The sequence below is a fragment of the Herpailurus yagouaroundi genome, unplaced genomic scaffold (assembly GCF_014898765.1).
Source record: "Herpailurus yagouaroundi ecotype Mexico unplaced genomic scaffold, PumYag 141, whole genome shotgun sequence".
NCBI lineage: Eukaryota > Metazoa > Chordata > Mammalia > Carnivora > Felidae > Herpailurus > Herpailurus yagouaroundi.
The window spans coordinates 61,181,336-61,203,433 of record NW_024412396.1 but is presented as its reverse complement, the minus strand read 5'-3'; the positions used below and the strand labels follow the sequence as shown (position 1 = coordinate 61,203,433).

The window sequence follows — 22,098 nt, the reverse complement described above, 5'->3', positions numbered from 1 at the left end:
GGCGCGGCGTCCGCGGCGCGCTTCGGGGAGGGTCGCCCTCGCCGCGCGCTCCCCGGGTGCCGCGCCACCCCTCCGTCCAATGGCTTTCGGGGGGTGGGGAGTGGGGGGCGTCGCCCGGGGCGGGGGGAGGCTAGGAGCCGCGGCCGGGGTGGGGCGTGTGCGCGGTGCGCGGCCGAGCGAGGCTGACGTGCCCGCCGGAGCGCGCGCCCGGGCGAGTGAGTGTGTGCGGGAGTGTGTGCGCACACGCCTTCGGGGGCTGGAGTGACACTGCAGTGGGTTTCTCCCTCGCGCCGGCCCTCCGGCTGCTCAGCCCCCCCACCTGCCGCCCCCGCGTTTGGGAAGCAGCTTGGCTCTTTTATCTTCCCGAGCCTCCCTCTCCATCCACCCCTCGCCAGTCTTACTTTTCCTTTCACCCAGGGGGCTGCAGCTGGCCACCCTTCCGCCGGTGCCAACACCTAAGCCGTTTCCAGTGTCTCCTTAGCCAGTCTTTTCCACTTATCTTTCTCCGGGGTTCCTCCACGAGCCAGTCCAAGGCTCCCCCATCCTTGGAAATTGTTTTGTTGGACTGCCGTACCGAGGCGTGTAAAGCTTGAGGACTTTATTATTATTTCGATTCTTTTCATCTCCTCCCCTTCTGGGCAACGGAGCCATGAAATTTCCAATCGAGACTCCAAGAAAACAGGTGAACTGGGATCCGAAAGGTTGGTATTTCCTACTTGGGCGGCCCTCGTCCTGCCTCCACCCCCTGCGCGCGCGCGCTTCCGTGAGTGGAAGCACTCTTGCTCCCGGCAGCGTGTGTCCTGAGGCTGGAAAATGCGCCTGGGAACCGCAGCGCGGGTGGGAGGAGGGCGGAGGCAGCGTGGGCTCCAAACCCAGATAGTGCCTGTCATTACCACATAATCATTGTCCCTCCTGGATTGTCTCAAAACCTATTTAAAGATACACCAAGCCGGCTCTTTGGCTTGAATTCACACCAAGTGTCGGTATTTGCTTTTGACTTTGCGTGTGCGTGTCTGTGTGTGTGTGTCCTTTGTTTCTGGTGATCTTTGTCTCTCTGGCAGATGGGTGGGGTGCCTCCCCCTGGATCTGGAGCTGCGCAGCCTGCTCAGGGTGTCCTCGGTGGGAAAGGTTTCCTGGCAGCAAGTGAGGCTCGGATCTGCAGCACCGGTCCCTGGAGGTGGCCCTTCTCCTAAGGCACGGGGCATAATGGAGCCCCCAGGGCCTTCCGAGTCTTCTCTCAATCTTATTACCAAACCAGACAGCTAGTTTGGCTCAGACAGGACTAGAAGTGGGAGGGGGAAGGGGTTTGCGAGAAGGGTGGGGCTGGCAAGGGCTGGGGAGGGGGCGCGCAGCGTGTCCGCCTGAGCAGCAGTGTGGTCTACAAGCTCTAATGAATGTTGGACAGCGTTCCCTTGGCGCAAAAGAGAGCGACCAAGACAGATTTGTGTGTGCCTAGCGTCGACCACCGTGTCTGTAATTAGCATACAGATGTTAAGGCCCCTCTTGAATGACTGCCAGGCGAGCGGAACAAGTTGCAACCGAGTGTCCGGTTTTCGCAGGAATGCGTTTTATCATTTCTCCCAGCCTCCTCTGAAGCTGGGTTGGGCTAGGCAACAACTCTGTGTGTGTTGGGTTGCAATTTGTTTATCTGATGTGTGTATGTGCGCTTAATATTTTTTTGGTTGTTTTTGTTTGTTTGTTTGTTTGTTTTTGCGAGGGCATTTATTCTTTTCTCCAGACCAGAAAAGCAGAAACCCACTTATTTGTTGAGTAAATGTATTATAAGCCGACTGGCTATTCACGAGTGAAGATGTGTTGCCTGTTTTCAACCCTGAAGCTGTTACACCTTAATACAACCCAAACCCAACCCAGTTTTTGTCTGTTGATCTCTGGAAAGTATGCCTTGTTTTTTTTTTTGTTGTTTGTTTTTTTTTTTAATTTTATTTTGGTCCCTGCAAAACATATTTATTGAATGCCCACTACTTACCAAATGCTGTCCCTGGAGATATAGTCAGAATAGTATAGAACAAGTCTTCTTGGACTTTATAGTGAGGGACGTAGACCTAAATCAGTCAATGCACAAAAGAGTGCCTAATTGTATGTTTATGTACATTCCATGAAGGAGTGCATCAGGGTTTTAAGAAAGTGTAGAAGAGATTGACAAGGATCAGGGAAGGTGAGCAGTCAGGGAAGGTAGTCAGACCCTTGTACTGAGACCTGGAAGATATGTAGGGCTTAATTGGCTACCGAGGAGGTGAACTGACACAGAAGGGGAAACAGCAAGTGCAAAGGCCCTGCGGCAGAAGGAACATGTGTATCTGAGGAAGTGAAAGGCAGTTTCCACGGCTAGAGTGGAGAGCAAGAAAGCATGTGTTTTGAGGCATGGCTGGTGGATCCATAGTGTGGATCCAACAGCCTCATGTTGTTGTAGGTAGGGTAGGATTGTGGGGTGGGGACAGGAGTGTTGTCTTTATCTTAAGCCCCTGAAAGGTTTCAAGCTGAGAAGAGGTATGGTCTGAACTCCGTTTCCAAACAAGCGCTGTGTGGCTCGGGTGAATGTTAGGGACCTGACACCATGGTGACAGGGACCAGGGTAGTGGCTGTGGTAATGGAAAAGTGGATGGGGTAGGGAGCTCTGGAAGGCAGAAAGAAAATCAACAGGTTTTGTGTGAATGCAGCGTGGAGGTGGAGTCATTGGAAGAACCGGGAAGACAGCGAGGGCAGGACCAGTCTTGCAGGAAAGCTCGAGCGTTCAGTCTGAAACTTGTTGACTGGGAGATGTCCCTGAGGTGTGTCAGGTGGGCAGCTGTCTAAACGATCATACTGGCATCTTCAGGGAACTCTGGTCGCGATGGAGGGCTGTGAAGCTTGCCTTGGTTTTGAGAATACGTTTCTGGATAATCGTCGTTCTCTCTCTCTACATATGACAGTGATAAACACAGATGAATCCAACATGTTACAGCCTGACGACAGTGGAGAAGTGCACAAGTAGCATCTACAGTCACAACGGATGGTGCTAAAAATGAAAAGACTCCAATAAAAAGACCAACATTTAATGAGACATCATTGCATGCAGGTGTTTCATGCACATTATTTCATGCAATTATTCTCATAATATACTTCTGCGGTGGTATTGGCCCCACTTGATGGCCATCAGGGTGTCACTGAACTACCTTCCAGTAAGATGCTCTGACTTCATGCACGGTCGTTCTTGCAGGTGGGCGTGGCAGTAGTCTTTTCTAGCTAGGAGGTGGAGGCAGGAAGAGATTAAGGGAGTGAGGGTGGTATATCTCACGCCTGTATGGAACCATGCGCTCCACACACATTAAAAAATAGTTTATTCTTAACTAATTCGTTACAATTTAACTAGAGGAATGCTATTTGCTCTTATTTAAACTTAAGAAGATACTGGCCTAATTTTGCAGGTGGGGGAACTAAAGAACAGAGAGGTTGAGTAACTTACCCAAGATCACACAGGTAGTGTGTGGTGCTGTTGGACTAGAACAGGGGTCCTTTTTGTTTTTGTTTTTGTTTTTAATTTTTAATGTTTATTTTTGGGAGAGAGAGAGAGACAGACAGAGCACGAGGAGGGTGGGGCAGAGAGAGAGGGAGACACAGAATCCGAAGCAGCCTCCAGGCTCTGAGCTGTCAGCACAGACCCTGACACGAGGCTGGAACTCACAGACGGTGAGATCATGACCTGAGCTGAAGTTGGATGCTTAACCGACTGAGCCCCCCAGGCGCCCCAAGAACAGGGGTCCTTATACATTCTTTGAGTCTATGTCTTAAGTTGTTGGGACCTCTGGCTCTTGTCTGGTGAGGCTCCCAGAGCTCAGGGGCTGGAGAAGCTCATTGTAAGGAGAAAGAGAAGAAGAAGGAAGAGGAGGGGGAGGGAGAGGAAGAAGAATGCCTTTCCTACTCAGTCCTTTCTCCATTAGCCCATCTAGCCAAATAGAATCTCCGCCTCTACCTCTGGTGGGCCAGTCACTGGCCACTGGACAGACTTTGGGTCTGTTCTTTGGAAGTTGGGGCTTACGCAGACCAAGTGTATTTTAGCAGTGCAGAGATGAAGGGGAACCTAGTGTTGTAACAGAAAAGGAGAGGGACACTTCCACAGACTGTAGGTTTTGAGTATTAACAGATTCGAACCTTCAGGTGGAGGTGCTCACAGATTGTGGAAGGAGGTTGTAATTATGATGTTTTACTTACAGCCCCATTACCTGACAATTTAATAGCACAGAATGAAGGCGGATTGAGAGCAGATTGGTTTTGATTGCCCTTGCGTGAATTAAGCAAAGCACTGTCAAGAGGTTTAGGTGCAAAACGAAGACCTAAATGTAAAATGATTATTCTCCGGTGAGCTGTGGCCTTCCTCCATATTTGTAAAGCTAAGCCTATGACAAATAGTTACTACTTGTGTAGGACCTCAGAAAAAGTTGAATGGCACCAAGTCTGGCTTTTGTAGGAGAACTTATGTACATTTTATTTATTTATTTTTTATTAATTTTTTTTAACGTTTATTTTTGACAGAGAGAGAGAGACAGAGCATGAGTGGGGGAAGGGCAGAGAGAGAGAGGGAGGCACAGAATCCGAAGCAGGCTCCAGGCTCTGAGCTGTCAGCACAGAGCCCGATTCGGGGCTCGAACTCACGGACCGCGAGGTCATGACCTGAGCCGAAGTCAGACGCTCAACCGACTGAGCCACCCAGGTGCCCCAAACTTATGTGCATTTTAAATCACTGGGATCACCTGTTGGTATTTTGCTGAAAACTGGGATTGGCTTGCTGCTTTTATGTATATTTTTTAATGTTTATTTATTTTGAGAGAGAGAGAGATAGAGAGCATGCAAGCGGGGGAGGAGCAGAGAGAGAATCCCAGGCAAGCTCCACGCTCAGCACAGAGCCTCGCCTGGATCTCACGACCACGAGAGCATGACCTGAGCCGAAATCAAGAGTCGGACGCTTAACCGACTGAGCCACCCAGAGGCCCCGCTTTTATGTATCTTAAGGGGTTTTAAAAAGCATTAAGATCAGCACACAATATTCCCACGCCTCAAGGCAAGCAGGTCAATATGGTGTAAAAAACCCTGGATTTGGAGGCAAAAGAATTAGGTTCTAGAATAAGCTGTAGCAATAATTAGCTGTGTGACTTTGGGCTGCTCATTTCACTTCTTCTCATGGCCCCTCCCATGTGCAAAGGGACCATTGACATGGCCTCTTTGACCCTATCTCTTCAACCCTCTCCTTTGATCTGACCTTGGGGCCATTGGCTTCCTTTTGTTCCTCAAATAGATCAAACTTGGTCCTGTCTCAGGGACTTGCACTTTCCACTGCTTAGAACGCATTTTCGTGTGGCTGGCTCCTTTCCACCTTTGAATGTCAGCTCAAAGGTCACCTTTTTAGCAAGGGCTTCCTTGTCCCATCCGAAGACCTCCCCTCTCATTCCCCAGCCTTGTCACTTTCTACTATGTCGCCCATTCAGTTGTCTTCCCGGCACTGGTCATTGTCCGAAAGCCTCTTACTCATGTGTCTCATTTGATGCCAGCCTCCCTCACTAGCGTATGAACTTCATGAACAGGAACTTGCCCTGTCTTGTTACTGTCATGTCCCCAGTGCCCCAGGAAGAGCCTGCACCTAGTAGACACTCAGTGACTTTTGCTGAATGAGTAGATGGTTGGGGGGTTGGAGTGGAGAGGATCTCTAAGTCTTCATGCGTGAAGGAAATTCCAGGACTCCTCTAAGCTACAAGCGGCAAAGTACAAATAAGGAGAAAGGAAGAATATTTCTGTATAACGGGGTATTGGAAAGGACACAGACATTTCCACTTGTTGCAAACTCCCATCTCTCGAAAAGTCTCCAGCAGACTGTTTCCTCCTGTTCTCCCTGTCACCAGGAGTGAAAAGGCTGAATGGGGGTGCGGTGGGGGCTGGGGCAGGGTGGTGATGTAGCCTGACAAAGATACGGTTGGTATTCAATGAGTAATTCGGCTCAGATTAGCCATTGACAAGTAGCTCTTTTTAGGTATTTAAATCCACTTAAGAAAGCAGCAAACCTTCAGAGCTGAAGCTGGGTTTTTTAAATTTTTAATTATTTTTATTTTTTTAATGTCTGTTTATTTTTGAGAGAGAGAGCGTGAGAGGGGGAGGGGCAGAGAGAGACAGAAAATCCCAAGCAGGCTCCATGCTGTCAGCACGGAGCCCAATGCGCGGCTTGATCTCACGAAGCATGAGAATTCACGAACCATGAGCTCATGACCTGAGCCAAAGTCAGACACTCAACCGATGGAGTCATCCAGATGCCCAAGGAACTGGTTTTAGTTTAGTTTTTTTTTTTTTTTAAAGCTGCGTTTTTAAAGAATTTTTTTTTTTCAACGTTTATTTATTTTTGGGACAGAGAGAGACAGAGCATGAACGGGGGAGGGGCAGAGAGAGAGGGAGACACAGAATCGGAAACAGGCTCCAGGCTCCTAGCCATCAGCCCAGAGCCTGACGCGGGGCTCGAACCCACGGACCGCGAGATCGTGACCCGGCTGAAGTCGGACGCTTAACCGCCTGCGCCACCCAGGCGCCCCTAAAGCTGCGTTTTTAGTGAGTACCTGAATGCAGAATTCCAGAGAGGCCTATCTTGTACGTGTTTAGCGCTTTTCAGTTTACATAACGCTTCTTACAGGTTATCTCATTTGTTTTAGAAACAACCTTATTTTTGTTGATAGTGGAACCTGAGGTTTGTTGAAGAGGAAATGAGTTATTTAGAGGCCCAAGGCTGCAAACAGGCAGAGCTGGGGGCCAACCCAGTCCTTTCAATCCTTAAAGTCCAGGCCAAGGCCAATTTCCCTCAAGCCTTCCTCCCTTCCAGGGTCTTTGTCCATCCCACACGCTTTCATTGACTCTTGCCCGTAAGTGTATTCAGAAGTTTCTCTGAGAGATTCAGAGGAAAAAGGCTCTCAGTCTATCAGTGAGTCGGTAGTCGCTGGCTGTTTTCTGCAGGCCATAAACTGGCTGGCACTTTATCCCATGAGTTCAGTTGAAGACCCTTGGATTTCACTTGTGCTGTCCTGGCTAAAAAAAATTTCAGTCTCTTATGGCCATCAAGGTCACTTGAGCGCTATCTTTGCTAATGTGTTTCCAGACACACATTTGTATAGCTTAGACTTGCTGGAAAGAAAGCCATCTATTTTTGATTTAGCATCCAACTTTCAGGAGATCAGCGTTCCAAATGGGATTAATAAATGCGCCCAAATCACCACAATTATCCTAGAAAGTAAAAAGAAAAAAATGTTCCAAAGATCGTCTGGGCCAAGATTTGGTTCGGGGTTCTTTTCCAGCAGTGTCTGAGGGAGCTTCACCGTTCTTTTGCCCATCCCAGTGTTCGCTGAGTGGCATTAAGACAAGACAGGTTGATTTTGCTACTTCACCCTGTTTCCAAAAACATCTGTGCTTTGGCCCTGTCTTAGTCTCCTCAGGCTGTCATGACAAAGCACCATAGACTGGGTGGCTCACACAATGGAAATTTATTTTCTCACAGTTGTGGAGACTGGAAGTGCAAGATCAGGGTGCCAGCAGGATCGATGTCTGATGAGAGCTCTTCCTTCGGGTTGCAGGTGGCCACCTTCTCACTGTGCCCTCACAAGGTAGAGAGACAGCACTCTGGTGGCTTCCCCTTCTAACGAGGACAACAGTGCTATTGAATTAGAGCCCCACTCTCATAACCTCATTTAACCTTAATTACCCCCTTAGGGCCCTATCTCCAATACAGTCATGTTGGTAGTTAAGTTTTCCACATATGAATTTTGCAGGGGACACAGTTCAGTCCATAACAGGCTGTATATTAGCATCATAAGTCAGATGCATTAAAAAAATATAATGTGCATCTTGCCCCAAATTGGGAGACTTCAACCACACCTGCGATATGGTGTGAAGGGTATCTCCTATGGCACAGAACTGGGGGCCCACTGTTGGCAAGAAAAAGGTTGTAGAGATAGTGGATTATTTTATTTTATTTTATTTTATTTTATTTTATTTTATTTATTTTATTTTATTTTATTTTGTTTTATTTTATTGTGACTTTTAGTCCATAGAGAATTAGAAGAGTTTAATGAAACAGAATGAAGCCATTTTACTGAGAGCCAATTAGGAGGTTTCAGTTTGGACAGCTTTCTTGGCTGAAGCATAAAGGTGAATTAAAGGGAGAAGCTTCTGCTGTACTCAGATTCTGTTCTAAACGGCACTTACAAGATGAAGCAGACAGAGACAGAGTCAGGGGCTCAGCTCTGCATGACATGGTTTTGGAATCTCCCTAAATGTCAGTTACACCCACCTGGCAGATTTTTTTTTTTTTTTTTTTTTTTTTTACGGTGGTCAGAGGAACCATCCTCATCCACCTTTGGGCTCTGGTCCTCGTGGTATTGTCAGTGGACACTTAACTGTTTAAGTTAGGCTCATTACTGTTACCCAGCATGGAGAAACAAAACCTCATATTTTACTTTCAAGAACAATTTATTTGTGGTTTGCAGACAGAGTTTGAGATGTTTTTTTTTTTTTTTTCTCCCCTCAGAAGTGTCTGGGACTGAGTACTGTGAATTGAAAATGAAACCTGACTTTCAAATCCTCCATTTAGGGTCGGGGTGGCGGTGGTGGTGAGTGCCAGAACCGTCGGCAAGGGGGTTGGGGGGAATTGCGTTCTCTTCCTCCTCCACTCCCAGAGCCGGGGAGGCTGGACGGATGGGCATAAGAGGTGGAAGGGTAGGTGGGTAAGATTTCAGGGGATTCCATTTTCTTTTTTTTTTTTTTTTTTTTTTTTAAATTTTTTTTTTCAACATTTATTTATTTTTGGGACAGAGAGAGACAGAGCATGAACGGGGGAGGGGCAGAGAGAGAGGGAGACACAGAATCGGAAACAGGCTCCAGGTTCTGAGCCATCAGCCCAGAGCCTGACGCGGGGCTCGAACTCACGGACCGCGAGATCGTGACCTGGCTGAAGTCGGACGCCTAACCGACTGCGCCACCCAGGCGCCCCAAGGGGATTCCATTTTCTATACTACCAACTTTGGTTCCTTGACTCCTCCCCTGCCACAGAGGGAACTTTGAAGGAGACTAGACTGGTAGTGAAACATAGGATTTGGAGAGTTAACTGCTGCTATACGTAAACCACATCATCAAAGGGAACTTTACCTCCCTCATTCCCATCTCCCTTCCTTCTTCCTTCCTTCCTTTACCCCTCCTCACCCCTCACCTGCCCTCCCACAGAGTTCTGACCTCAGTCGCTATCTCTTATGCAGAGGATCCCATTTTTTTTTATTCATCTACCCAATGTAGGGGTGTTTGTAGTGTTTCAATTTAAAAAAAGATGCCCACAGAGACAGTGCAGATTTACCCAAGTGATAGGAATCTGGAAGTCATGGTGACCCTTGCAGAATGGCCCCAAATGCTAATTTGTATTTCTAAAAACAATTTTAATACCAGGAAAGTGAGTTTCTTATGTGTAAGAATGCCTGTAGGTCCCCCGAATATCAAATATTTTCTCAGGATAAAGACAACTAGTGTAACTTACCAAATTTAGTGTAATAGGAGCCTGACAGTCTGAATAGAGATGCTTGGTATCAGGTGTGATATTTGACAATTGAACACTTAGTCACCTTTATCAGATGAGATAAGGAAGCAGGGTCCAAATGTTTAAGAAAAAATGATGGGAGAAAAAGTTTAGAAATGAAAAGATTCTATCCATTAACTTATTTTTTTTTCTTTTTGCCTGCAAATTTGGAGGAATCTGTTGTTATCCGTTGTAACCATGAACCAACCTGGGTCAACTCCTAGATTCTACTGGTTGAGAATATTGCTTTGGGCCAAAGGCATTCATTTCTTTCGATGGAATTTGAGGCCATATGGGAAGTAGTTATGGTATATCTGTTTCAGCATATACGTCTTTGAAACCTGGTGGAACTAAATGTATGTTCTATTTATTTAACTTAGCTTCTGGACTAGATGCTACCCTCTCTACAGGATTGGAGCTTAAGGTGGAAGGATCTGGGTTCTAGCACTGGCTCTGCCACTCTTATGGGAAAGGAGACGGTTGAGATGTTGATGGCTTGATATCCTTAGTTCACCTGGGTCCCAGTTTGAGCTGTATCACTTACTAGTGGCGGATTTTGGCAAGTACCTTCATTTGTCTGTGACTTAGCCTCACATGTAAGGTGGAGATGATGACACCCTGTACTTCTCTGATTTATTATATGGGTTAAATAAAGTGATATATGCCAACTCTCAAAAGCATCCTGGAGCATTGTGAAGGCTCCGTGTGCCTGCATTATGTTGTTATCATGGTTGACATGGCCCCTGTTCCGAGAAGTCAGGGAACACTACAGCTCCAGCCGCTTGAGAAGCATCTATTTCATTATACAGATCATCTGGGAGCATGGCCTCCGGCACAGCCCCCCTCCCTGGGACTCTCCTAGACTGTCAGTATTCTTATCCCAGGTTTCAAAAACCTGGGTTGTTCTGGTCAAACCAGAGAAAAGATGAGAGAAAAAAATATAGTTTGGAATCATAATACTTGAGTCTGAGTTCTTGTTCCACCAATTGCATTAGTTAGAATGATAAATTGGACAAATCATTTAACCTTTTTGAGCCTAAGTTTTCTCTTGGGTAAAATAAAGATCACAGTCAGCACCTGCTTCACAGTTGCTGAAATGATTAAGTGAGATAACAAGTGTGAACAAGCTTTATAAAATGTCAAGTTCTGGACCAGCATTTCCCAAATTGCGTTCCATAAGACACAAGTTAATCTTGTCAGATACTGTGAGGAAAAAAAAAAAAGGGTTTCATGGTTGGTCTACAGAATGATGTGTGTTCATTCATGCCTTCCTGAGGAGTGGGTATTGCTGTGGGACAAAAACTCTAACATTTGGTGGCTTAAACCAATGACAAATATTTATTATCTAATAGTTTCTGTGGATCAGGAATTTGGGAACAGCTTAGCTGGGTGGTCTGGCTCAGGAGCCACTACGTGGTTGTGGTCGGATGTCGGCTGGGGCTGCTGTCATCCGATGGCTTGACTGGGGCTGGGGGAATCTGCTTCTGAGATGATGTGTTCATGTGACTTGCAACTGCTGCTCACTGTGGGGGGGGAAACCTCATTTCCTGCCAATGTGGCCCTCTCCACAGGCTGTTTGAATGTCCTCCCGACATGGTGGGTGGCTTCCCCCAGATCAAGCCATCCGAGAGAGAACAAGGTGGAATTGACGATGCCTTTTATGATTCAACCTCAGAAATCACATATTGTTACTATAGCCACAGTCTTTTCGTTAGATGTGAATTACTAAGTTTAGTTCATACTTGGGATGATTAAGCTCACTTTGGAAGCAAGGAGTATCAAAGGATTTGAGGCTATATTTTAAAATTACTGTAAGCATTTTCCCCTCTTATTTATTGAATGTATACTAAGTTCCAGGCGCTCTGCTAAGTGCTTTATAGTCATTATCTCATATAATCCTCTTTATAGTCCAAAGAAAGAGATGGAATTATTGTCCTTGCTTTCTGAATGAGGAGACTAAGTCCGACACAGCTCAAGCGACTTGCACAAAGTTACCTTGTAGTTCTGTCGCTTAAACTGGGCCTGTCTGTTCATGCTGGAGCTCTCACCTCTACCCCTACACCCCCTCTGACAATCCTGTAGTACAGAAACCTGGTTGATTTTATTTAACTCTGCGTTTCCCACTTATCCACAGAACAATGATTCACTGAACTCATTTACCCTTCCTATTTATTACCTGCTACTCAAAATGATATTTTAGAAAGACAGTATGATGTTGATTTATGTAAGGAATGAATATATGGTCTCATAATAGATCCCAGGATACCTAGCAGTCCAAGCAAATTATTCAATTACAAAAAGCATCCGTGGAGGCTGTCTCGGGTGGGCACGATGCTACGCATAAATCCGTAGGACATTCACCAGAGAATAACCAACACGGTAGACCCAATTTCTTTTGAATCCAGAGGTGAAGTGTGACAACTCTTGGGCCCACTTCTTGTTCAGATTCCCCTTCTTTGACAACCCCCTTCCTTTACAGATTCGGTGACTGAACATCTAGCCTCCTTGGACAAAGCCAGAAGAACAGGGCATCCTTCAGGCCGAGCAGCAGAAATGTCAGGGAATGGGCGTCTGGTGTGTTTCTGCAGCAGACCTTGCGTCTGTGTGGTGTGACCGAAACCCAAGTCAGAATGTAGCCAAGATGGCAGGGATGGTGTGCCGGGGGGTGGGGGACCCACCCAGCACGTGGGAAAAGCCACTGAGGGAGGCCTGTTAGCCCTCTCTGTCATATTTTAAGTAGGCTTTTTTCTTTTTTAACTACTTTGTTGCTTTTTCTGCACATTCTTGTAGAGAAAACGATTTCCAGGAAAAAGGGTGCATTTGATGCCTTAGAGGTTCTCATGTTTCCAAACACTGCATGCCTGGCTTATCATTCTTGAAGCAATTTTACATTCTGAGGAAAGTTTTGGAGCTTCTGTGTCCTGGGCGGAGGAAGACGAATACAGTTTCTTTTGAGTGCCTCCACAGGCTTTGTTGACTATGTCACTTCCCGCACAAAATGGCAAAGAGGCCCTAGGCCCGCGAGAGTGGGTTTGAAGGAGGCTGCCTGAGGCCCCCCTCCCCCTCATCGCATTCTGGAGCCACCTCTCGTGGCGTCTGTAACCATAGTAACCACGGGCTGAAAATTTCTCAGGGTACTCATATGCCAGTGTACTTGCCTTCTGGTTCTGTGATTTCCCCCTCCGTTCCTTCATCCAGGAGCTACCCCCACCCTCTGCTCCCACTTACCCCTGCTAAGAGATGGACTTTCAGGGTGAATTTAACTTGTGACTAATTCTCCTACTTCCTGAGGCCCCGTTCTTCCTGCGCCAACAACTGGTTCATTAGGAGCCACACTGAGCCACATGCACATCCTTTCCTCAGTGCTTCCACTTTTCCTATGAGAAACGGTCGTAAGTCATGTAGTGTACGTACCGTGGACGTGACCGCAGCTGTGCACGAGGCTCGTGGTTCGTGGCGCTGTTTCCAGTAACACCCCTGCAGCTAAGTCTGCTTTAGATCTCAGGAGTATTTGGGCGTGTTATAAAAGCATAGAGAAAGCCAGTGAGGCACAGTAAGGTGAGCGCTGGTCTCAGGAGACCCGGATTGTGGCCCTGGCTGGAGAGAGAGGTAGGCATGGTGGGGTGCTGGCCATGTTCTGCAGGATATGGTAGGTCATACGAAAGAGTTTTGCTGCTTCTCTGAGAATACAGGGAAGGCACTGAATGGTTTGAAGGAGGAAGATGACATGAGCAGATTTTGTATTTTTACAAATATTTGATTTGTAATAAATCACGTATGAGTGATTTTTAAACCACTCATAAATTGAATGGTTGATTCAGCAAATGTTTATGGTGTTACTATTATGTTACTAGGTGCCAGGTAGGGTGCCGGGTGCCTGACTCACCTGGGGGACTTCGCGTTTCCTCTTACGAATCATAGGAGTTTTGTTTTGTTTTGTTTTTTTTTAAATCTAGGCAGGAGAAAAGCTCCTTTTGGCATCTTTGATTTAGGATAGCCAATGCCAAACTGCTGGTTACAAATGGGAGGTGTTATCTTAAAACAATGGCCACTGCGTTTTCAATGTTTGTTAAATAATCTTTTCCCTGGCTTTGCTACATGGCCCTTGATTCCGTCATCATTTACATATCTGGAGTCAAGGAATCAGTAAAACCAACAACTACTGAGGGCCTGTGTTTTGCGTTTCAGACAGCTTTCAGAAACAGTTGGCTATCAGTCCAGCATAATGGGCCTGAGAAAAATTGTCAGCATCCCCTCCATACCCACTGTCACTTTGTTTCTGGAGTGTTGAAAGGCATTGTGACATTAGGGTATTTCTCCTTTGACTATAATGGGAACCCCTGAGTCTCTGTGGCCTCAGCTCAGAAGGCTTCCCAAAAGCCTGAATTAATGAGACGCTGTGATGTGCTGGTCCCTTTCTGTGGCAGGGTGAGAACACAGCTTCTATAGGAGCATGAATGCCTGTTCTCAGGCAATAATGTCTGCATTCAGACTGAGTTCTAAAGGCAGGCAGAGCTGACAGCCACAGGGGGGAGGGGCAGGTGGAAGCAGGATTTGAGGAGCCCTGTAAGTCCTTGTCTGTTGCTGACCCACATCAGTCCTTCCCGTGACCATCAGATCGCCTCAAATCTAGCAGTTACTTTCCTCGTCAACAGCCTGTCATTCATCTACGTGGTTATCCATGAACATTTATTGAGTGCGTGCCCAGAGAAATGGGGGCTAGGTACCAGACACAGAAAGACAAAAAAGACCTGAGGCTTTATGCCCAGAAAGTCCCAGTCTAGCTGCTGAGCCAGGTGCACAATCAAGTATCATAATATACCACGATAAATGCGTTGATAGCGATATGGATTAAAATCTCATCTCCAGAACACATCTCGTTAAAATGCAAATATATTTCTTTGGGATAACATACAAACTCTCAATTACCCATTGGTGCAGCCAAGCTAATCAAATTCCTAAAGGAGAACTGGGCCAAGAGAGAATGGGACGCAGAACCCAAACATATTGATGGGTTGGTGTAGAGTGGGGAAGGGAAAAGTCAGGAGCAGGGAAGACGGGCCGTGGGGAGGAGCCACACAGGGAGCACGTGGAAGACCTTGGACACCAGGCGCTGTGTGATGGGGGCCAGCGGGTAAAGATGCCTGGAGGGCGGGAAAAGGACACTGAAGACAGATTTTCCCTTGTGGAAATGATGTCCAGTTCAAATGAAAGTCACCTCAGGAATTGGAAGGGACTTTTCAGACGTTCAGGAACGCCCTGGAGTCTAGGGAGTTCAAGTGACCTGCCTTTGACCAGACAGCAAAGAGGGACAAAGTGCCTCTTTGCATCCTTATCTGCTAACCTCTGTCATTCCACATTGCCTCTTAAGGTAATGCCAACAGGTGCTGGGGCCTCCTTCGAAACCCATTCCCTTCTTTTTGGGAGGAATTAATGGAGCGCTGTAGCTCTGTAGAGCCTAGAGCATATTAGTTCGGAGATTCCAAACTAAATTCTATAATAGTGTGGATGTGGGTGTATATTCAGCCTCTTGGGGAAGGGCATCCACTCCTTTATTCAGTGAATATCTACTGCATGTTTTCTTGGTGCCCAGCACCGTTCCGGGCTTGGGGGTGCAGGGACAGGGGAGCAACTAAAAGTCCCTGCCCTCCTGAAACTTACCACCAGGCCAGACCTCTCAGCCTCTCTTGTAGACTCAGGTCAACTTCCTCTGCATTGTAGAAATCTTTTTCAGGTCCACATTTGACTAGTATAGGAGTTTAAGCAAGTTTTTAAAGATTATTTATTTATTTTGAAAGAGAGAAAGAGAGAGAGAGAGAAGGGGCAGAGAGAGAATCCCAAACAAGTTCTGAGCTGTCAGCATAGAGCCCGACACAGGGCTCTACCTCATGAACCATGAGATCACGACCTGAGCCGTAACCAGGAGTCGGACGCTTAACCGACTGAGCCTCCCGGGAGCCTCAGTTTTATAATAAGGATGAAGATGAGGCCATTCTAATGTTACCTTGCTTTGTGAAAAAAAAAAAATGTTTAGTTTGATAATTTTGTAGGGAATGAGTGTCGATCCTGCTGGAGGCAGCAATATTCTGTTAGAGAATTCAGTGATTTCGTCGAGGGCCTCGGAACTGCCTAGTTTGCACTGAACTTTTCTTAAGAATCTGTGTTCATCGGGACTGTGTGGCTTGTGCACGTATCACTGGGAAGTGGGGAGAGTGTGGCTCTCCCCCAGGGTGACGACATGTAAATTATCTCCGAGGAACCGCGAGGCCAACATGTTAGGTACTTAAATTCTCTCTCTCTCTCATTCTCTCTCTCTGGCAGATGGGAACTTCTTGCTACACGTGATTTCCAAAGTGTCTAAATTTACATATCTTCTGAATAGGGGGAAATTGGGGCTTGGGTTGGTTATGAGCCTGGCAATCTCTTCACTACATCTGGGATGCCGGGGCAGACTGAGGCCAACAGAGGGTCAAGGATGCCAGCCTGGGTCACGAAGGCTTAAGGAGGCAGCAGCTGGTTGGACAGGCTGGGTGTCCACTCTGAATCCCGGGGGGCCGCAGGAATCCTACCTGGGGTTTGAGGTAGGGTCGCAGTGAGGCCACACTTGTCATCCCGGGATTCTCGGCTGAGTGGCTGGGAGGGACCTGGAGGAGCCAGCCTGCCAGCAGTTACCAGAAGCTTCTGTTCTGCTTTAAACCGGTTCTAGCGACTGAAGGAACCCCGCCTGGTGGTGCTGATGAGGGGAACGGGGGCCATGCTGCTGCTGGCGATGAGGCAGATGTGATGAGGAGCTGTGCAAGAGCCCACATTTGTCCTCCAGCTCTGCCACCCCCCCCCCCCCAGCCGCTGACCTACCTCTCCGTTCCTACGCTTCCCCACCTGAGATCCAGAAATGATGATAGTGCCCATCCCCTAGGGCCTGTGGGGCTTAAATGAGACAGTGGGCACAAAGGACGAACACAGTGCCAGGCACGCAGGAGACTCGTACACGATGATGACAAGGGTACTGGGCCTGCGCGCTTCCCGAGGGTTTGCTCTGCGTCCGGGCGCGGTACTCAGTGCTTAAGGTACACGCTGTAATTTATTCTTCACAGCAGCCTGAGTCACTTTGCTTGTTTTTCCAGTTCATGTCCTCATGTTGGGCCTAATGACCTGGGGACTCATGGCTTCCGAAGAATCTGCACATAGTGAGGGCTCCAGATCTTTTTGTTTTGTTCTGTTTTATAGATAATGGCTTTATGGAGACATCATTTACATAACAACATTTACCCATCTAAAATGTACAATTCAGTGTTTGTTTTTTTTAAAAAAACGATATTCACAGGGCTGCGCCACCATTACCACCATCTGATTTTGGAAGATTTCATGACTCCCAAAGGAAGCCCTGGACCCATTAGCAGTCACCTCCAATTACCCCCCATTCTCTCCCCGTCCTAAGCAACCACAATCTACTTTCTGTCTCCATGGATATGTGTATTTTGGACATGACATATAAATGGAATCGTATAACATGTGGCTTTTTGTGACTGGCTTCTTTCACTTAGCACAATGTTTCCAAGATTCACTCATTTTCCAGCATCTGTATCTACTTCTGATTGAAGACACGGGCAATCATCTGAGACGGGTAGGGTCAGCTCCATTTTGGAGGCGAGGACACCAAAGCTGCGAATGTGTGTGTAACTGCTCATGACCACCCCACTTGAAAGTGCTTGAGTTGGGGCTTGCTTCCAGGTCTGTGTTGGCTCCAAGGCCATTTGCTGGCCTCTGATGGGGCCTCTGTATCATGCTGAGTGTCAGGTCCAGGTAGAGGGCATGTCCTGCTAGGTGAGGGTTACCTGGGCCGCCTCAGGCCTGTCCCCTCTTCCTTGCTGTGGTCGAAGGAGTCCCTGCTCACAGGACTCTGATGGTCTCCATCTACCTCCTGGAGGAGGGTCTGGTTTCATGGGTGCACACTCACGGGTGGCTCTGTGACTTGCATTGGCCAGTCTAGTTCTTTTATCCATTTCTCAAGGGTTATGGCATGAACTGTGAAGGTGGTGGAGGTCAAAATGAAGCCAGAAATATACTTTCTGTGTTCAAAGCCCAGAAGTCCACTCACCCGATGTAATGGAGGAACCCTTGTCTTTCTTGCCTCGTCTGTAACAGTAGATTGTAATTGACCACTACAAAGTGTGAGCTGGCCGCACTTTTCCCCCTCCCGGCCGCAGGAGTTTTCCTGAGACAAGAGTTTGGAGTGCACATTCCTCAGCTGCTGTGACAGCGTCGGGGCCAGTGGGCATAGGTGTTCGTGGAAGGGAAGACCGAGCAGCAGCTGGCTCTTGGGCAGGGATGTGCATCTTCAGCGTATGTTCCTTGGGGACCTACCTAGTCAGTGATGGTGAGTCAGCACATCCTATGAAGGGCTAGATTCCCCTTGTTTTCCAAAAACGGCTTCTGTCCTGCTATTCTCTCACATGCTATTTGAGGGGAAGGGGCCCATTTGATCACTAAGAATGCAACTCAGCTTTCCATCTTGCTTCTGCCAAAGAAGGAAAATGACCTTACGTACTATCTCCAGGTTCCTCTGGAAACATCATTAAACCTTATTTTGACTTAAAAGTAGTAGTGGGAATTGGTCTATGAATTAAGCTGAAAGTACATGAAGACCCCAGGACTTAGGTGATGGTCATGCGCTTGTTTTGTAGATTTCTCACAGAAGTGGCCCATTCCGGGTCTTGGTTTACGTGAGACTTTCAGCATCAGCCCTGTATGATGTACCAGGCATGCCAGGGCCCATCCGTATCCCTTTACTCTTACCCCTTCAGGGCAAACTGGCTGACTTCCAATTGCCATTTCTTGCATCTTCTGCCATTTTCTGGACATTGCTGACTTTGAAGGCTCCGCGGAAGGCAGAAAGTGCAGGGAAATTAGCACACCCCAAGAGCACCCCTCAACCAATGACTGATGGCGGATGGTGTATGAATACCCCAGTTCCCCCAGCCTTGGGTCGGATAACTCAGGAATATGTTTTGAGTCTTAGTTTCTTAGTTTCTCTTAACGGGAAGAATTCCATTCTTCCACAGTGAAAGCAAGCTTGATATTGCACCTTTTGCTGGTTTTCTTGGCTGCTTTCCAATCCCTCTCTCTCTTCGCCACCCCCCTACCAGTGCTTTCTTCACCTCCCAAACAACTACTGGTGCTCAAGTCCTTATCTTAGGATCAGCTTGTGGGGGAAACCACATGAAGACATATGGTAAATCTTCACCTTTCCCTTGCTTCTCTGCCTCATTCCCCACCCAGCTAGTTTTAAGACGATAGGGCACAGTGCCCCAAGATGTTCCCCAGGCAGGCTAGTGGCTCTTAGGGGATACTATCCGCAGCTAATCAGCAGCTTTCTCTGCAACACATCTTCAGCACAAATCCTGGTGCTGATGAGTAATCTGTAAAGCATGAAAAGAGAGGTTAAGGCTTGATGAGACTCATCTCAGCCTCATCAAACCATTCTGTCTCCATAATTCTCCTTCTCAGAAGATGGCAAAATGGAGTACAGTTGATTCTCATTATCTGCAGAGGTCATGTTCTGTAAAGTCTCCTCGGGTACCGAGTTAGTGAATACTGGACCATTGCTTCTAGAGTTAGGTTCTTGCAAGTCGCTGGTCACCACCTTTTCATCAACCGATCGATACATAACCTTGTTTTACGTGTGCTTCTGTTTAAAGACATTTTATTTGACGTGTATTGTCGACTCATTAACACTGAACCCACGGCAACAGCACCGTAGCTCATGCCTGCTGGATGCTTACCTAGCACATAGTTTCTCCATAAGGCAAGCACAGCCTTGCACTTAGGAACACTAGAAAGCACTTCAGCACTGTGCTTGAGTGCTATTTTAAATGGTGAAATGACCAGCAGAAAGCCAAAATATGTGAAAAACATGGCACTAAACAGACCACGAAAAGGACACCTGCTTACAATACCAGAGCCACAACAAGAAGGCAGAGCAGAGCGTTGGCTTTGTCTGACCTCGGCTGGGAGCATGTGCATCAGATGACAAAAGCGTTTCGCTGCTCTGCACATGTCCACAAGTGACCGCGAAAATTCCGTGAGTGTTGTTTTTGGGTTACAAATACATTTTAGCAAGTAGGAGAATCGGCAGATGTGGAATCGGCAAATAAGGGCCAACTGCCTTTTTCACCCCAGCACATGAGGGCTTTCTTTCACTTACACGTGTGCCAGGCTCCGTGATGGATTCTGGGATGTTAGTTAGATGTTCCCTGCCCTTGAGGAGTTTCCATTCGGGTGGTACAGGGGAGTTAAAACTATGACACCGGATGAATTAAAAACTCCAGAAGAGAAACAGTTCAGTGGGCATGTGAAGGAAGAAATTCAGAGTAACCCAGGACAGAATCCTCAGTGCGGGGAGAGTTTTAGAGAGGTCTTGAGAGACATTTTGAGCATTTCCTACATCACTGAGAAAAAAGGAAGTAATTGGTCAGAACTACCTCCTGTCCCCGCCCCCCCCCAACTCTGCCAGACTACCTGTATCTGGACCCACTGCCCTGCCTTTATTCCTCAGTGGATGAAGTGCGTCCACTCCTGTCCAAGGCCAATCCTCCATGTACGCTGGGGACCCCACCACTGATGCTCTGTTGGTCTCCTCCCTTCTCTCGAACCATCACCCTCTCCCCCTCTACTTGAATATTCCCACGAGTGTGTGAGTGTGCTTCAGAATCTCCCAGCATCCCCTCGGCCCACATCCCCTGTGGCCACCAGCTAATTCCTTTCCGCCCTTCACAGCATAATGGCGGGGAAGAGTTGTCTGGAGTCAGGGTCTCCACCTTCCCACCCCACCTCCTTTCTCAGCCACCACCGCTTCACAAGGGCTGCTCTGACTGAGGTCACCAGTGGCCGTTGCCTTCCCCTTTCTGTTCTTGTATCTTAAGTATCAATTAGAATGCTTTAGCTGCATGTGGCACAGTGTCCCATTCAAAGAAGCCACAGGGGTGGCTTAGGCAGTTAAGTGTCTGGCTCTTGATTTCGGCTCAAGTCATGATCCCAGGGTTGTGGGATTGAGCCCCCTGTCGGACTCTGTGCTGGGTGTGGAGCCTGCTTAAGAGTCTCTCTCTCCCTTTACCGCTTACTCTCTCTCTGTCTCTAAAGCAAGAACAAAAAGCAAAACAAAACAAAGAAGCTTAAACACTAAGGACGTTTATGGTTAAGAGAGTTATCTTCTCACTGAATAGGGGGTTGCCAAGGTGGCTCAGCTGTTTTGTAATGCCATCGAGGACCCAGGTGTGTCCAGCTTTCTGCCCTGCCTTCCTTCCTCATGTTGGCAAATGCTCCCCACATGGTGGAAAGAGGGCTGCAGAAGCTCCAGCAGGTCTTATGTCATCCAAACGCAGGGAGGAAAGTGAAGTGAGCTTCTCCTTATATTTCTCTTTTCATCATGGAGGACTCCCCCCACCCAGGAGCCGCACAGCATACTTCTCCTTGCAACAACCCCTAAACCAATCAGCATCAAAGGGCAACAGTGTTATCATTATTGGCTCGGACCAATTAAGAATTATCTCCTGAGTTTGTGACTGGGGCCCACCTTTAAACATGCTGCCGTTAAACCAGCATATGGGTGAAATTGGGAGTGTTAGCAAGGAGGGGAGAGGGGCCAATGTGAAAACACCGGGAAGCACCTGCTGCATCTTCCTTGACACCTTGAGGTCTTTTTAATAGCTGAACACTTTCTCCTCCTTGAAGTATGTCTGTCACTTGCTTTGTGACATTATTTCCTCGGGGTTTTCCTTCAGTTTTCATGGCCGTTCCTCACTCTCCGGTTGGCCGTTTCCCTGGTGCTCTCCTTCCAATGGCAGAATGCCCACGCCCTTGGACTTGAGGTCTTTCTGATCTCTGTGGTTCTCCCTGGGTGAGGTCAGCAGCCCTTTGTACCTCCCAGGTGTATCTCTAGATTTGCACATCTACCTGCGCCCTTGATGTTCCTACCCACCCGTCTAATGGCCCTCTCCAGCTCCAGACCCTGAAGCGGGACTGTGGACTCCCCTCCCAAACCTGCTCCTCCCTGAGATTTCCTCTTCTCCACAAACAGCACCACCGTGGATACTGTTGCTCAAACAAAAAAATCTAGGCGTGATGCATGGATGAGTCCTTTCTTTCCTGCCCCTTGACGCTTCAATCCCTTCATCAATAAGTCATGCCAACTGTGACCTCTAAAACATGCCCAGGATATGCTCCTGCCACTCTGGTTTAACACATCCTCCTAGCTGACACAGCCTTTTTACTGCTTTCCTTCCTGTTCTCCGTAATCCATTCCCCACAGGGCAGCCAAAGTGATCTTTAAATGCGTATATCACATCCTGTCATACCCAGAGCTTACAATTTTCGAATAGTGCCCCTTTGCCCTTGGCATTAACTCTCAGCTCCTGTTGCTGGCTCCCAATGCTCCCTGTGAGGGCTGTGTTTCCTCCTCTCCAAACCTCATCTAGAGTCTAGCCCTCTCTAGATGTTTTTCTCTTCCCTGAATA

The 22,098-nt window shown here is 47.6% G+C and overlaps 1 protein-coding gene across 2 annotated transcripts in view; it reads left to right on the top strand.

Annotated features, from left to right (window-relative positions):
* KCNK10 (potassium two pore domain channel subfamily K member 10) overlaps positions 1-22,098 on the top strand; it is a 133,362-nt gene that overhangs the window by 3,565 nt on the left and 107,699 nt on the right. Inside the window, exon 1 of one of the 2 annotated variants that reach the window (XM_040477938.1) lies at positions 189-701. The exons of the other annotated variant lie outside the window; for it this stretch is intronic. Within the exon in view, the coding sequence (XP_040333872.1) occupies positions 650-701 (52 nt within the window). The 5' untranslated portion in view covers positions 189-649. Of the gene's footprint in view, positions 1-188; positions 702-22,098 lie in introns of those variants that run through there. 2 annotated transcript variants of the gene reach the window in all.